General features: G+C 44.5%; 1 protein-coding gene across 3 annotated transcripts in view; it reads right to left on the reverse strand.

Annotated features, from left to right (window-relative positions):
- EFTUD2 (elongation factor Tu GTP binding domain containing 2) overlaps positions 1-15,143 on the reverse strand; it is a 1,111,673-nt gene that overhangs the window by 58,748 nt on the left and 1,037,782 nt on the right. For all 3 annotated transcript variants that reach the window (XM_044055111.1, XM_044055110.1, XM_044055112.1), the window contains exons 24-26: positions 3,064-3,182; positions 2,027-2,121; positions 578-731 (exon numbers count right to left, since the gene is read on the reverse strand). In XM_044055111.1, the coding sequence (XP_043911046.1) occupies positions 578-731; positions 2,027-2,121; positions 3,064-3,182 (368 nt within the window). The remainder of the gene's footprint in view (positions 1-577; positions 732-2,026; positions 2,122-3,063; positions 3,183-15,143) is intronic.

Here is a 15,143-nt window from a genome sequence, read left to right on the forward strand (position 1 = left end):
GGCTGGGGTGCCTTCTGTGTGGAGTTTGCATGTTCTCCCTGTGTTCGCGTGGGTTTCCTCCGGGTACTCCGGTTTCCACCCACATTCCAAAGACATGCATCTGGAGCATTTCTCCCCGGGCCTCCGCTGAAAACAGGCTCTGTGGAACCTAGTCGGACATTCCCGGTCAACAAATGTTAAATAAATAAAAATAAATAAAAAATAAATACTCATACTTATAGAATAACACTGTGAGGATGATATCAAAGACCTCACTGTACAAGCACCTTTGACTTGGTTGAGTAGTTTACAGCAATTTGAATGGAAAAGCTTTTGGATTAGGCACTGGACCTTCAATCACATTAATAAAAAATGAACTCATTCCATTAAAGCTGAAAGCCTTACATGAGGTTTCTGTCAGATGTGTGCACCTTGCTCTTTTAAATAGTAAGATAAACAGATAATGACTGCACCATACATCTTAAAAAGAGGATGCTAAAAATTCACAACAGAAATTTCATTATTAAATCTAAGGAAGTGATTTCTTTAAATGCTTATTAAAAAAACACAGCTTTAACTAGTGCACATGAACACTTACCTGCCAGTGGTGAAACACAGAAAGACAGAAGGCTTGGCCTTGTGTGTGTGTACGCAAATCTGTCTCAAACCCAAAAGAATCAATTGCTGGGATGAATGCCTTGATGGTATACAGTGGAGAACCTGGGATTGGTGCATCCTGTGTCACATGACCCCTGCCAAATTAAAAAAAAGTATATTTTAAAAAAGGGATCGCACTAAAGAAAACCATTTCCTCAGAAGCTTTGGACTTGAAATAGCTTGGTTACACTCATCCTACTCCCTCTGGTTTCATCTGTCCCAGATGACCACTGAGTTTTCTAAAACCATCCATTCGCCCATCCCATAACTCCTTTTTCCATTTTTTTTTTTTTTTTTTTTTTTTTTTACATGTGGTCAGGGTCCCTTCACTATTTCCTATTGCCATAGTTACAACAATTACACAATAATTATATTACGTATTCTATGTTGTGGTAGGACAAGAGTAGATTAAATTACCATTATTTGGTCAGGCAATGCAAAAGGAACCTCCTAAAGACACATAACTACAGTGACACAGCACTGAAACTTTCACACATGTGCTACCAGCAGTCTGTGGGATCCCACGTGCATTATCCTACGGGTTCCTATTACATTATCAAACTTCCAGAAGGTCAAACACCAGATGCTCGAACTTGGAAGATCGAAATGTAAAAACATCGAAACATCAGAGCAGAGAACTGTTCTGAAAAACACACACACAACACAAGCACACCAAAACCCTTATAAACCTACACGAAACCTTACATACACAACTACCTATGCACTAACCTTAACCCAAACCCTAACCCTAAGGTCAGTCACTATCGCACACTTACCTTATCCGCACCCTAACCCTAAAGTCCGTCACTATCGCACACTTACCTTATCCGTACCCTAACCCTAAAGTCTGTCACTATCGCACACTTACCTTACCCGCACCCTAACCCTAAAGTCTGTCACTATCGCACACTTACCTTACCCGCACCCTAACCCTAAAGTCAGTCACTATCGCACACTTACCTTACCTGCATCCTAACCCTAAAGTTCATCACTATCGCACACTTACCTTACCCGCACCCTAACCCTAAAGTCTGTCACTATCGCACACTTACCTTACCCGCACCCTAATCCTAGTCTGTTACTACTGCACACTTACCTTAACCCGTTCCGTAACTTTCACACCACAGTGGAGAAAATGTCGAAGCTGCAGAAACGTCCAACAGAATTCTTTCCCTGGGAAAGAATTTGGACTTCCGCTGCTTCAGCATTTTCACCTTTCGAACTTCCAGGTTTGAACTTCTGCTGTTCGACCTTCTGGAAGTTTGATTAGGTAATATGGCATCTTTCTTGGACTTATTCCCAAACCTCCATATATAACAATTCAGAGGGATTCCCTATCTATATGACAACAGGACAACAGACTGGTTTACCATGACTAAGATTTCCTTACCTTCTTCTGGCCAGTACAGTATAAACAGCAGACACACAATCTGCAGGGGCCTGAACTTCTACAAAGTAGTAAGGCTCCATCAGACGAGGGGTGGCCTAAAATAAAAAAAAAAAAGAAAAAAACTTTTAACAGTTGTATGACTTATTAGTAAAAACTCTGTTCCATCATAGTTAAGTCATCCATTTCCAATGGATGCTACCACCTGTAACTAGACAACAGCTACTATGTTTTAATACAACATGGTGCGCTACAGCAGCTGTTCCATGATTCTAAAGAAGTTTTAAGTCCCCCTAAAGAAAAAAGTGGGGGTTGGAGACAGCATGGAACCTCAACTTTAGTGCAGATAACCTCATTTAAAGACAACACAAACTGAAAAATGGGAACTGTGGGTTCAATGCAATGCATGGGAAGAACGAGGTTTAAAAGAAGGCATAATTTGAATGAGATATGTAATGGTTGACTAACAATAACTGGATAAGTGATGTATAATGTTTGCGGCTATAGTTGTGTTGCATGGTTTGGAATGTATAATGTTTGCGAGTGAGATTGTGTCACTATGATTTATTGTCATTTATATAAATGTAACATGGCCTATGTCATACATGATAATTTAATAAAGATGTTTCTTGTTTAAAAAAAAAAAAAAACAAAGAAGAAACAAACTGCTCTAATGGGAGAGTGATTTCTTCTATTAATATTCCTGATGTCTGGCAAAAAGAGTCACTTCTTAGAAACAACCCAGTGGTAGATAGTACCAGAAACCACACTGTAGTATGGTCAAACTGCATAAAAACTTACCTTTAGTAAAAATTATAACAAGAGTGGTTAAGTACTTTCATCCTTCACTTACATGGACTTCTTCAAAAGAAAAAGTCATACAACTGCTGGACATTACACACATCTGTGGGACCCACTGAACTAGTAGTACATCAACAAAAATTTGCAATGAGGGATTTGCCAGGAGGGTAGTTAAGTACTCTGTAGTCATCAAGTTCTTTAACTTCTGTGCTCTGATGTATAACATGGCAGTTCCTTACCATCAGGAAAGCTGAGTATACAACTCGTCTGGCTGTTGGGATTATCTGCCCACCTCCTCGATGTAACGGCTCTTGAGCAATCACAGCATCCAAGATCTTAAACTTAACATTACGGATCACTGAAAGAAAAATAACACACACATTTATAAGCTGACACAGCCCAGAACTTAAGACAAAAGTGTATCATCTGCATAACACAATGCAATGAACAGACAGACTGGATGTCCTTGTTTAATTACTGTCCACTTTCAGCTCAGGATATTAATTTTCCATACAGATTAGTTGTACAAAGTGAACCTCAACATCAGTAACACTCACCAGATGATGCTGAGGCCAGAAACGTCCAATAAGATGTCTTTGTAGAATACAGAGATGTGACTGGAGCAAAAAAAAGAAGTTATGTACTCACCATAATGTTCCATCTGAGTAGGTAAACTTCATTTGTCAGCAACCTGTGGGTATCGGATCCATATCGGATCCAAGCCGGCAGCTTCAAACAGCTAAGATCCGAGCTCCAAGCTCCTCCCCATACCCATAATCCCCTGCCATCCCTCTCTGACCTCAGATCAAGTTTGTAAAACAGCATATTACAACAAAGGATCACCTGCAACTCCTAACCTGGTGTTATCCGGAGAAAAGGACAAGGAATTCTTCTAGGACGCACTATAGGTTAGGGGGATGGAGGGGGGGGGGGTTGGTTGCTGACAAATGAAGTTTACCTACTCAGATGGAACATTATGGTGAGTACATAACTTCCTTATCTGAAGTAGTTAACTTCATTTGTCCATCAACCTGTGGGACAGAGTCCCCAGCTACCCAAACTTGGGGGGTCCTCATGGAAGGATATTCCGGAGCACTGCAGAGCCGAAGGATGCTCTCCCTCTGGAAATTAGATCCAACTTGTAATGGTTAATGAAAGTATGGGATGAAGCCCAAGTGGCTGCTGAACAAATGTCGTCCAAGGAAACTCTGGAGCACAAGGCAGCAGAAAGTACAGTTTTGTACCAACCATAAATGTAGATGTTCGAGTGCTAATACAGCTGCAGTCATAACAGAAGGGTTCTCCTGCCATCAGGCGGGTCCTCGGTCGGCCGAATTCCAAAGTCTAGGTCCGGCGTCGGTTGTCGTCGCTTCTTCCCTGACGTCAGTGCGACAGGGGTATAAAAAGTACAGTTTTGTACCTACCATAAATGTAGATGTCTGAACTGGATAGCATCTGCAGTCATAACAACTGGGTTGTCCTGTCGTCAGGCAGCCCTTCGGTCGGCCGGATTCCAAAGTCCGGGTCCGGCTTCGGCTGATGTCGCACTTCACCCGACGTCATCTCTGCTGGTCTTCGGGTATAAAGGCATCAGCCGACGCCATTTTCCTCAGTGTTTCTTGCCCCAGATGCCAGTTGCCCTCTTGGAAGGCTAAATTTTGGGTAAATGCCAATGTTTCCAAAAAGATAGAAGGCAAACACAAAAAATAAGCATGTATGTACATATATACAAACAAATACACCATAAGAGACTCCCCACCAGCTAGCTATTAGGAGGGTAAATACCCTAGGAGTACCACAGAGGGAAGGAGGGAGGGTAATCCTGACTGCAGATGCTATCCAGTTCGGACATCTACATTTATGGTAGGTACAAAACTGTACTATGTCCTTCATGGATGCATCTGCAGTCATAACAACTGGGTAGAATACCATAGCCAACTAGGGGAGGAGGAAGAATAGATTATGGTGTGGTTAGGATCCCTTGCAGTACAGCAGTGGCAAACCCTGCTCGGGATCTGGAATACAGAGGTAAATTATAATGCTTGGCAAATGTATGCACGGAGGTCCAAGTAGCCGCCTCAATAATGTCCTTGGTTGCCACTCCTCGTAAGAAGGCTGTGGTAGTGGCTGTTGCTCTTGTAGAATGAGGCCGTATGTTCTGTGGAATTGGTTTTCCATGGAAGGAGTAACAGAAACGTATGCAATTTCCTATCCATTTGGAGATTGTCTGTTTGGAAATTGCTTTTCCTTCCCTTCCTGTTGCATAGGCTACAAAAAGCTGGTCAGTTTTTCTGTTACTTTTGTTCTGTCCAGGTAGTAGCGTAGCTGTCTGTGTACATCCAAGGTATGCAGCATTCTTTCCCTCTGTTTTGTGGGTTGGGAAGAAGGTAGGTAGGTGGATTGCCTGGTTTAAAGACACTCTGGATACCACCTTAGGCATAAATGTAGGATTAGTCCTCATGGACACTCTATCTTGGTGGAAGATTAGGAAGGGTTGTACTGCCATTAGGGCCTGAAGTTCAGAAACCCTCCTTGCTGAGGTTATTGCCAGTAGGAAAGCAGTTTTCCATGATAGATGCTGTAGGTCTGCTGTTGCTGCTGGTTCAAAAGGTGCGAGTGTCAACTTTTCAAGCACAAAGTTCAAATCCCAAGCTGGCAGTGGTGGTTTCCTAGGAGGTTTTACATTCTTGATCCCTCTGAGGAACTGCCTGAGTAGAGGATGCGAGAAGACAGGTGGATCAAAGCTGTATTCTGCTGAAATAGTTGATGCATGTATCTTGATGGAGGAATAGGACAGGCCTGTATGTAGAAGCTCTGCCAAGTACTCCAGAATGTTAGCAATATCTATATTCGACACATCTTTTCCTCTTTCAGTACTCCAAATGACAAACCTTTTCCATTTCCCTGCATAGTTCCTTCTTGTTGAAGGTCTGCGGGCTTCAAGGATAATGTCTTTAACCCTTTGGGAGAGATCTTGGTTAGTTGCTGCTATGCGATGTGCCATGCAGTCAGTTGCAACGTTTTTAGGTTTGGATGCATGATGCTGTAGTTGTTCTGAGTTAACATCAAAGGCATCAGGGGTATTGACCACATTGTGTCCCGAGACATGGTCCTCAGCAATGGGTACCAGTGTTGTCTTGGCCAGTTCGGAGCTATCAGGATTATCCTTGGACGTTCCTCCTTGATTTTTAGTAATACCTTGTGTATCAAGGGAAGAGGTGGGAATGCATATGCTGTCAGACCTTTCCAGCTGAAGGAGAGCGAATCCACTTTCCATGCAAGTGGATGGAATGTCCTTGTGCAGAATTTTTTGAGCTGGTGATTGAGAGGGGAAGCGAATAGATCTATCTGTGGCATTCCCCATTTCTTTGCGATGGTCTTGAAGATGTCCGGGTGTAGCATCCATTCGTGAGCATCCGAGGTGGTTCTGCTTAACATGTCTGCTACAGTGTTCTCCTTTCCCGGTACAAACATTGCCTGTAACTGGATGTTGTAGCTGAGTGCCAGGTTCCAAAGATCCAAAGTCATTCTGCATAGGGGGTATGAATGAGTGCCTCCCTGTTTGTTGATGTACCACATGACTGTGGTGTTGTCTGTCCTTATCATCAAATGGCCTTCTTTGAGAAATGGTCTGAATTTTTGGATTGCCAGTTTTACTGCCAGCATTTCTTTTAGGTTGATGTGCAGGTGAAGCTGGTCCTGCCCACAATCCTTTGCGCATTTGTCCAGCATGTGAGCCCCCCATCCTAGGTCTGAGGCGTCTGTTGTGATGGTTTGTCTTGCTTGATAGTTGTGAAAGGGTAGGCCTGGGTTTGACTGGCATGCTTGAGCCCACCATAGGAACTCCTGTTTTAGGCATGGGATTAGTGGAATTTCTGTTTCTAGGCTGTGCCTGTGTTGGGACCATAAATTCTTTAGGTACCACTGTAGTTTTCTCATATGCAGTCTGGCATGTGGAACCAAGATTATGCATGACGCCATGAAGCCCAAGGCCTGCAGAACTTTTCTTGCTGTTAGCTTGTTCTGGTTTGTTAGTGCCAAGAAATAAAGAGGGAGTTCTTTTTGTTTTTCTGCAGTTAGGAATGCCATTTGTTTTACTGTGTCCAATTCCGCGCCCAAGAATGTCCTTGTTTGGGATGGAATCAGCCTTGACTTTTGTAAATTGACTGTGTATCCCAGTGCTTGTAGCAAGTAAATGACCCTTTGTAAATCTGTTGTCAGCTTGCTTTTGTTGTCCCCTTGTAGCAGGCAGTCGTCCAGGTATGGATAAATTTGGATTCCCTGTAGTCTGCAGTGGGCGATTACTGATGCCAGGCATTTTGTGAATACTCTGGGCAGTAGATAAGCCAAAGGGCAATGCTGAGAATTGATAGTGCTCTGATCCTGCAAGAAATCTGAGGTATCTTCTGCAAATTGGTCGAATGGGGACGTGCAGGTATGCCTCCTTGAGATCTAGAGTTACCAGCCAACACTCCTTGCCCAGCATGGGAAGAAGTTGCTGTAGGGTCAGCATTTTGAATTTTGGGACAATGATGTATGTGTTTAAGGTGGACAGGTCGAGAATAGGTCTCCAACTTTTTCCTTTCTTGGAACTAGGAATAGTCTGGAGTAGAATCCTTTGCCTTGTTCTGTTATTGGTACTCTTTCCACAGCTCTCATCTTTGTTAATTGCATTATCTGCTGTAGAGCTTCTGTTTTTATTTGGAGGCAGGTTTGGCATTCCTCTTTTGACTGGTAAAGTGTGGAAGTGGAACCGTAACCTTGGTCTATGGTTTGCAAAATCCACTTGTCTTTTGTGATATAGTGCCAGTTCTTTCGAAAATAAGGTTAATTTTCCGCCTAATGGTGCTGCTATTTGTTCCCTGGTAGGCGGAGTTAGAATCAAGTCACTGTGATTGTCCTGTTGTAGTGGTAGTGGCTGTGCCTGTGCCTCTGTTATTACCTTGCCACTGTCGTCCTCTGTAGGCACCCCCTCTGGATTGATTTCTGCCTCTGGAACGTCTATTCCTGCCCCTTTGGGATCTTGTGGAGTCAGGAAAGGACCAATTTTGGCAGGCCAGTTCCTGCTAAACCTTGGAGGCTGAACCTGCAAGAAATCTTTAACCGTTTGTACAGATTTTGCCTTTTCTTCCATTTTCTTCATTACCTGCTGGGCAGGTGTACCAAACAAACTGGCCTTATCCATAGGAGCATCTAATAACTTAGCTTTAACATGATCCGGTAAGACTTGTTCCTTCAGCCATGCATGTCTTCTTATCACTGTGCCAGTCATGGCTGATCTAAATGAAGCCTCCAGTGCATCATAGCCACATTTTAAGGAATGGTTACTAACCTGTTGTATGTTATTTACCATTTCTAATACATATTTCTTATCTATAGAGTCATCAGAGGATAGCTTTTAGTTAACTGATCAAGCATAAACTCTTGGTATTGTATCATGTGAAACTGACAGTTTAAAGCTCTAGCTGAGAGAGTAGCAGAGGTGTAAACTTTTTTGCCCCATCTGTCTAAAGACCTGGCTTCCCTTTCAGAAGGAATAGGGTTTTTTGCTGTGGTCGAGGCTACTGCCTTAGGCCCCTGGGATATAGTTTCGGGGTCTGCAAGTGGGGCCTTGTATAGGTGATGATGAGTGTCTGGCACCCTGTAAAATCTATCTGGTTTGGCAGGTGCTGGAGGTAAGGAATCTGGTGCAGTGCAAACATCATTAAATGCACCGTCCACAACAGAGAGGACAGGAGGTATAGCTAAGGGCCTGTGTTGTGGTAGGTGCAGAAAGGTCCTAAGTCTTTTCCTGGAATCTGAGAAATCCTGTTCCTGCCATTGGAATTGTTCTCTCATGGCATGTAAGGTTTCCCCAAAGGAGAATTCTTCTGGTGGAGAAGCAGCTGGAATGGATTCTTCAGCATCTGAGTCTTCATAATTGGAGAAAGGAGCCTCTGGCTGGTCTGTAATATCTGAGTCATCCGCAGAATCATCAGAGGACACAGGCTCGGGGGGCTCTGCTCTAGGTCTCTTTTCTGGGGGCTGAGAGGCCCTGTCTGGGTGAGATTGAGATCCCCTAATTAAGGATATTAAATCTTCTGCCAGAGTAAGCATTTGTGAACTAGAAGTGGGCCTGGTTAAGGGGGGTTTAACAGGCACTGATTTAGTAGATTTGGCTGCTTTAGCCCTGGCAAAGGCCTTAATAGACATGGCTGCAGGAGGCCTAGCAGCACCACGTGCTGGGGTAGAGACATCCAAAGGGGTGGTGTCTGATAAGTCACTAGTAACCACTGTAGTCGGTAAAATTTCTGAGGCCGATTCAAGTAAAGTAGCCGGAACCTCAGTAGGAGTCATTGATTCGGCTGTACTTTGATCAGTTTTCTCGGTTTCGGCCGAAACCGAGACACTCGCGGTTTGCTTAACCATGGTTTCGGCCGAAACCGCGGACCGAGAGTGTCGGTCTTTTTCTTTGCGTTTTTTAACAATTTGGGTAGTCGGAGGATCCGACGGCATAATGTACGCAAAATCTGAGCCGAAAAACTGTTCAGCAAACTCCGACCGACGCCTAAGCGTTCGTCGGTTGAATGAAGCACAGGCCGAACAGGCTGCTACGTCGTGGTCTGGGCCTAAACAAGGCAAACAGTAAGAGTGGAAATCTTTACGAGGTATTTGTTTCCCACAAGTTAAACAGTTATTGACTTTTTCTGACATCGGCTGAGGCAAGAAAGAGTCCCCAACGGGGTACTTAGCTTTTAGAAGTCTTCAAAGGAGTATTCGGTAGTAGTAATCTCTGGATCTGACCGACCGGCACTTGTGAACAGCTTCTGCTTCGGGCGCCACGCGGCAAGAAAGACTGAGGAAAATGGCGTCGGCTGATGCCTTTATACCCGAAGACCAGCAGAGATGACGTCGGGTGAAGTGCGACATCAGCCGAAGCCGGACCCGGACTTTGGAATCCGGCCGACCAAAGGGCTGCCTGACGACAGGACAACCCAGTTGTTATGACTGCAGATGCATCCATGAAGGACATCAACCAGCCGACGCCATTTTCTTCAGTTTTTCTTGCCCCAGATGTCAGGTGCCCCCAGAAGGAAGGCAATACATAAATTTGTGTAATAAAACAATGCAATATAATCAAAATACAGTAGTTGCAAGTAAATACACCATAAATGAATACCCCAATCAGGTTGTATGAGGAGGTGTTAGCCAATAGGCCTGTCCCAAGAGGGGAAGAAGGGAGGGAAACCTGGACTGCAGCTGTATTAGCACTCGAACATCTACATTTATGGTAGGTACAAAACTGTACTATGTTCATCGTGCATACAGCTTCCGTCATAACAGATGGGTAGAATCCCAAAGCTAAGAAAGGGGTGGTAAGCACTAGGTGGAACTAGGAGGAGCCAAGATGCCCTGCAAGACTGCAGTGGCAAAGCCTGCTCTAGTTTTGGAGTATAATGGTAGGTGGTAGTGCTTGGAGAAGGTATGCACAGAACTCCAAGTGGCTTCTTCCAAAATATCTTTGGTAGGAACTCCTCCGAAGAAAGCTGCAGAGGTAGCTGTGGCCCTTGTGGAGTGAGATCTGATGCCTGCAGGTACAGTTTTACCATGAAAAGAGTAACAAAAGCGTATGCAGTGGGCTATCCATTTTGAGATTGTCTGTTTGGAAATTGGCTTCCCTTGAGCTCCTATAGCATAGGACACAAAGAGCTGTTCTGATTTTCTGAAAGGCTTTGTTCTGTCCAAATAATAGCGCAGCTGTCTGTGGATGTCCAAGGAATGTAGTAGTCTCTTCCCTTTGTTTTGAGAATTAGGGTAAAAGGTAGGTAAGTGTATAGCCTGATTCAAAGCTACCCTGGATACCACCTTTGACATAAAGGACGGGTTGGTTTGTAAGGAAACTCTGTCCTGATGGAAGATGATAAAAGGCTGCACAGCCATAAGGGCTTGTAGTTCCGATACCCTACGAGCTCAGGTGATAGCCAGAAGGAAAGCTGTTTTCCAGGACAAATATTGCAAATCTGTTGAGGCAGCTGGCTCAAAAGGAGGCAAGGTCAGCTTTTCTAGAATGAAATTGAGGTCCCAAGCAAGTACTGGTTGTTTCCTTGGGGGCTTTATATTCTTAGCCCCTCTGAGGAACTGTCTTAAGAGGGGGTGAGAGAATAAAGGTGGATCAGTGTTGTATTCTGCAGAAATGACTGAGGCATGTATTTTGATGGAGGAGAATGAAAGTCCACTGCTTAGCAGCTCAGCTAGATACTGTAATATTTGAGGTAAATTCAGTTTTCCAGGATTCTGGCCCTTTTTCTCATTCCAGGCACAAAACCGTTTCCATTTTGCGGAGTAAGCTTTTCTAGTAGACGGCCTTCTGGCCTCCAAAAAATCCTGCACCTCCTTGGAGAGTAGGGTCTGTTGTGATGTTAAGGAATCTTCCAAGGAATCTTCCATGTGGCCAGATTGAATGTTTTCAGCTGACTGTGAAGAGTTTTGAAGCTGTGCTGAGTCAAAAGAAGAGGCATTAGAGGTAGGGTCCAGGGGAATGCGTCAGGCTCCTCAGGAGTGGGTACCAGTGTTGTCTTGGCCAGTCTGGAGCAATGAGAATCATCTTTGGTCTGTCTGCTCTGGTTTTTAATAGAACTTTGGGCAGCAGAGGAAGAGGTGGAAAGGCATAAACTGTCATTGTTGTCCAACTGAAAGAGAGAGTTTCCACTCTCCAGGCCTGTGGATAAAAAGTCCTTGAGCAGAATTTTGTCAATTGGTGATTTTTTGTGGGAGGCAAAGAGATCTATGTCTGGCCTTCCCCATGCTTGAATTATCTCTGTAAAAACTTGAGGATGCAACTTCCATTCGTGCGGATCTGTCATATTTCTGCTTAGGTTGTCTGCCAGCGTGTTTTCCTTGCCTGGCAAGTACTGTGCTTGAAGTTCGATTTGTAATTCCAGAGCCATGTTCCAAAGTGACATGGCCAGCCTGCATAGGGGGTATGAATGGGTTCCTCCCTGTTTGTTTATGTACCACATTATTGTGGTGTTGTCTGTCCTTATCAATAGTTGACCTGGATGCAGAAGATCTTTGAAAGCTATAATAGCATTTATTACTGCTAGCATTTCCTTTTGATTGATGTGAAGGTGCTTTTCTTTTTGGGACCATTTGCCCTGAATGCACCGATCTGTCATGTGCAACCCCCAGGCGTAGTCGAAGGCGTCTGTTGTGATGACTTGATTTGCTTGAGGCTTGCAGAATGGGAGACCTGTGTTTGTTTGACATGCTTGAGCCCACCACAGAAATTCCTTTTGAAGACATGGAATTAGTGGTATTATTGTTTCCAAACTGTGGCTGTGTTGAGACCATAGGTTTTTCAGGTACCATTGAAGTTTCCTCATATGCAGCTTTGCACATGGGATTAGTAGGATGCAAGATGCCATGAATCCCAGAGCCTGCAGGATTTTCCTTGCAGTCAGCCTGGTGAAATTTGCTAGTTTTCTGAAGTATTGAGTTAGTTGCCTCTGCTTCTCTGGCGTGAGGTAGGCCATCTGGGTGTTTGTGTCCAAGTTGGCACCCAGGAAAGTTATATTCTGAGAGGGTATTAGCCTTGATTTCTTTTTGTTGACTGTGTATCCCAGAGAATTCAACAACATTATTACGAAAGCCAGATGTTTCAGAAGTATATGCTTGCTGTCCGCTTGGATCAGGCAGTCATCCAAATATGGGTATATTTGTATCCCTTGAAGTCTGCAGTAGGCAATTACTGATGCCAGGCATTTTGTGAATACTCTGGGCGCAGTAGATAAGCCAAAGGGCAATGCAGAGAATTGATAATGGGTTGAACCTGCAAGAAATCTGAGGTATCTTCTGCAATTTTGTCTGATTGGGACATGCAGGTATGCCTCCTTGAGGTCCAATGTTACCAGCCAAGACTCCTTGCCCAGCCTGGGAAGAAGCTGCTGTAATGTGAGCATCTTGAATTTTGGTACGAGTAAAAATGTGTTTAGGATGGATAGGTCCAAAATAGGTCTCCAATCTTTTCCCTTCCTTGGTACCAGGAATAGTCTGGAATAAAAACCTTGACCTTGTTCGTGAGTAGGTACCTCTTGAATAGCTTTCATGTCCATGACATCTGAAATTTGTCTTTGTGCCTCTGCCCTTTGATTGTGTGGCAGGTTTGGCATGCCTCTCATTTTTGGAAGGGTGTGAAAATGGAATCTGTAGCCTCTGTTTATAATGTCCAGGATCCATTTGTCTTTTGTCACAATATGCCAATTTTTTGAAAATAATGCCAGTTTTCCACCTAAGGGTGCTGCCATTTGAGCCTTGCTTGGCATGCAAAGGGGAAAGTCATAGTCATTGGGCTTGCTTTCTGAATGGCTGCGAGCTATCCTCACCACCTCTTTGTGTAGGAGCTTGCCATTGTCTGCCTCTAAACGATCCTTGAGATTGCCCTCTGCCCCTCGGGGGCCTGTATCCACCTCTTTGGGGTCTGTCCGTGGCTGGAAAGGACCAATTTTTGGAAGGCCAATTTCTACTGAAACGTGGAGGTTGTACCTGTAGAAAATCTTTCACTGTTTGCATTGATTTAGCCTTTTCCTCCATTTTCTTTAATACCTCCTCAGCTTTAACACCAAATAATACATCCTTTTGTAGAGGGGCATCTAGTAATTTAGCTTTGACATGATCTGGTAAGGTTTGCTCCTTGAGCCAGGCATGTCTACGTATGACTGATCCTGTAACAGCAGCTCTACATGAGGCCTCTAGAGCATCAAAACCACATTGCAGGGTATGTTTACCCACTTGTTCTGCACTATGCATCAAATCCTGCAACTCCTTCAAGTCTGGTTGTTCAGGTTGTGACATTTTGCTTCTCAACTGTGATAACAGAAACTGTTAGTACTTTAGCATATGGAACTGGCAGTTTAATGCCCTCATGGTTAAAGTGGCCAAGGTGTATACCTTTTTTCCCCACCTTTCTAAGGATCTGGAATCTCTCTCGGAAGGTAATGGATTTTTAGCAGTGGAGGCCTTAATTCCCTTGGGGCCCTGTGAGATAGTTTCTGGGTCAGCAGCATGGCTTTTGTATAAAAATTGGTGTGAGTCAGGAACCCGGTAGTACCTGTCAGGCTTGACTGGGGCTGGAGGTAAAGAATCTGGGTTAAGGCAGGCCTCCGAGTACACATCTTCTAGTATGTCTAAGACAGGAGGTATAGCCAGAGGCCTGTGCTGAGGTAGCAAGAGAAAATCCCTAAGCCTTTTCTTGGAAACTGAGTACTCTTGGCCTTCCCAGTGGAAGTGTTCCCTTAAGGTATGCAAGGTTTCCCCAAATGAGTAATCCTCTGGGGGGGAGACAGAGGGAATGGACTCCTCTGCATCAGAATCTTCAAAAGGGGAGTAATAATGTTCCTGTTCATCAGAGTGCTCTGAAATAATGGAGGCCTGGTCAGAGGAGGGGGATTCTTCCTCCACTCTGGGCCTTTTGTCCGGGGGGGGGGGGGTTGAGAACCCCTGATAAGAGTAATTAAATCCTCAGCCATTTTAAGCATCTGTTTTTTAGGCATGGGGCCTGGAGAAGGGCCCTGTGTAGCTTGTCTCTTAGAATGCATGGCTGCTTTAGACTTAGTGAAAGCCTTAATGGAAAAAGAAGAGGAAGGTCTGAAGACACCTTGAGAGGAGGCAGACCTGTCTACCTTTTGAGATTCACCACCAAAAGTGGCTTCGGTATCTGTAGTCGGGGTGTGGGCCGAGGAGCCTGCGACCTCGGGCACAGAAGACACCGCCAATGAAGTGTCGTCGGTAGGCAGGGGCTGCATAGACACCTCGCTGAGAACCGGACCACCTGTAGTCGGCTTTGGCGTGGTGTCGGTAGAGGCCACGGACCTCGTGTGTCGGTCCTTATCTTTGCGTTTTTTAGACAAAACTGGAGTCGGAGTATCCAACGACATAATATAGTTAAATTTTTTGCCAAAATAGTGCTGGGCGAACTCAGCCCGACGCTTAATGGTGCGTTTGTTGAATGTAGCACAAAAACGACAGACCGAGACGTCGTGGTCTGGGCCTAAGCAAGGAATGCAGAGGGAATGAAAATCCTTATGCGGTATTTGCTTCCCACATGAAATACAATTATTAACTTTGTCTGACATTGGTCTGAGGCAAGAAAAGTTTCTAACGGGTACTTAGCTTTCAAGAAGACTTCGGTTGCAAAATTTTCATAATTTCAGGAGCTGGCCGACCGGCACTTGCGAACTGCTTCTGCTTCGGGCACCGCGCGGCAAGAAAGATTGAAGAAAATGGCGTTGGCTGGTTCTTTTATACCCCTGTCGCACTGATGTCAGGGAAGAAGCGACGACAA

The sequence above is a fragment of the Protopterus annectens genome, chromosome 13.part0 (genome assembly GCF_019279795.1).
Source record: "Protopterus annectens isolate FY-2018-M chromosome 13.part0, PAN1.0, whole genome shotgun sequence".
NCBI classification, from domain to species: Eukaryota; Metazoa; Chordata; order Ceratodontiformes; family Protopteridae; genus Protopterus; species Protopterus annectens.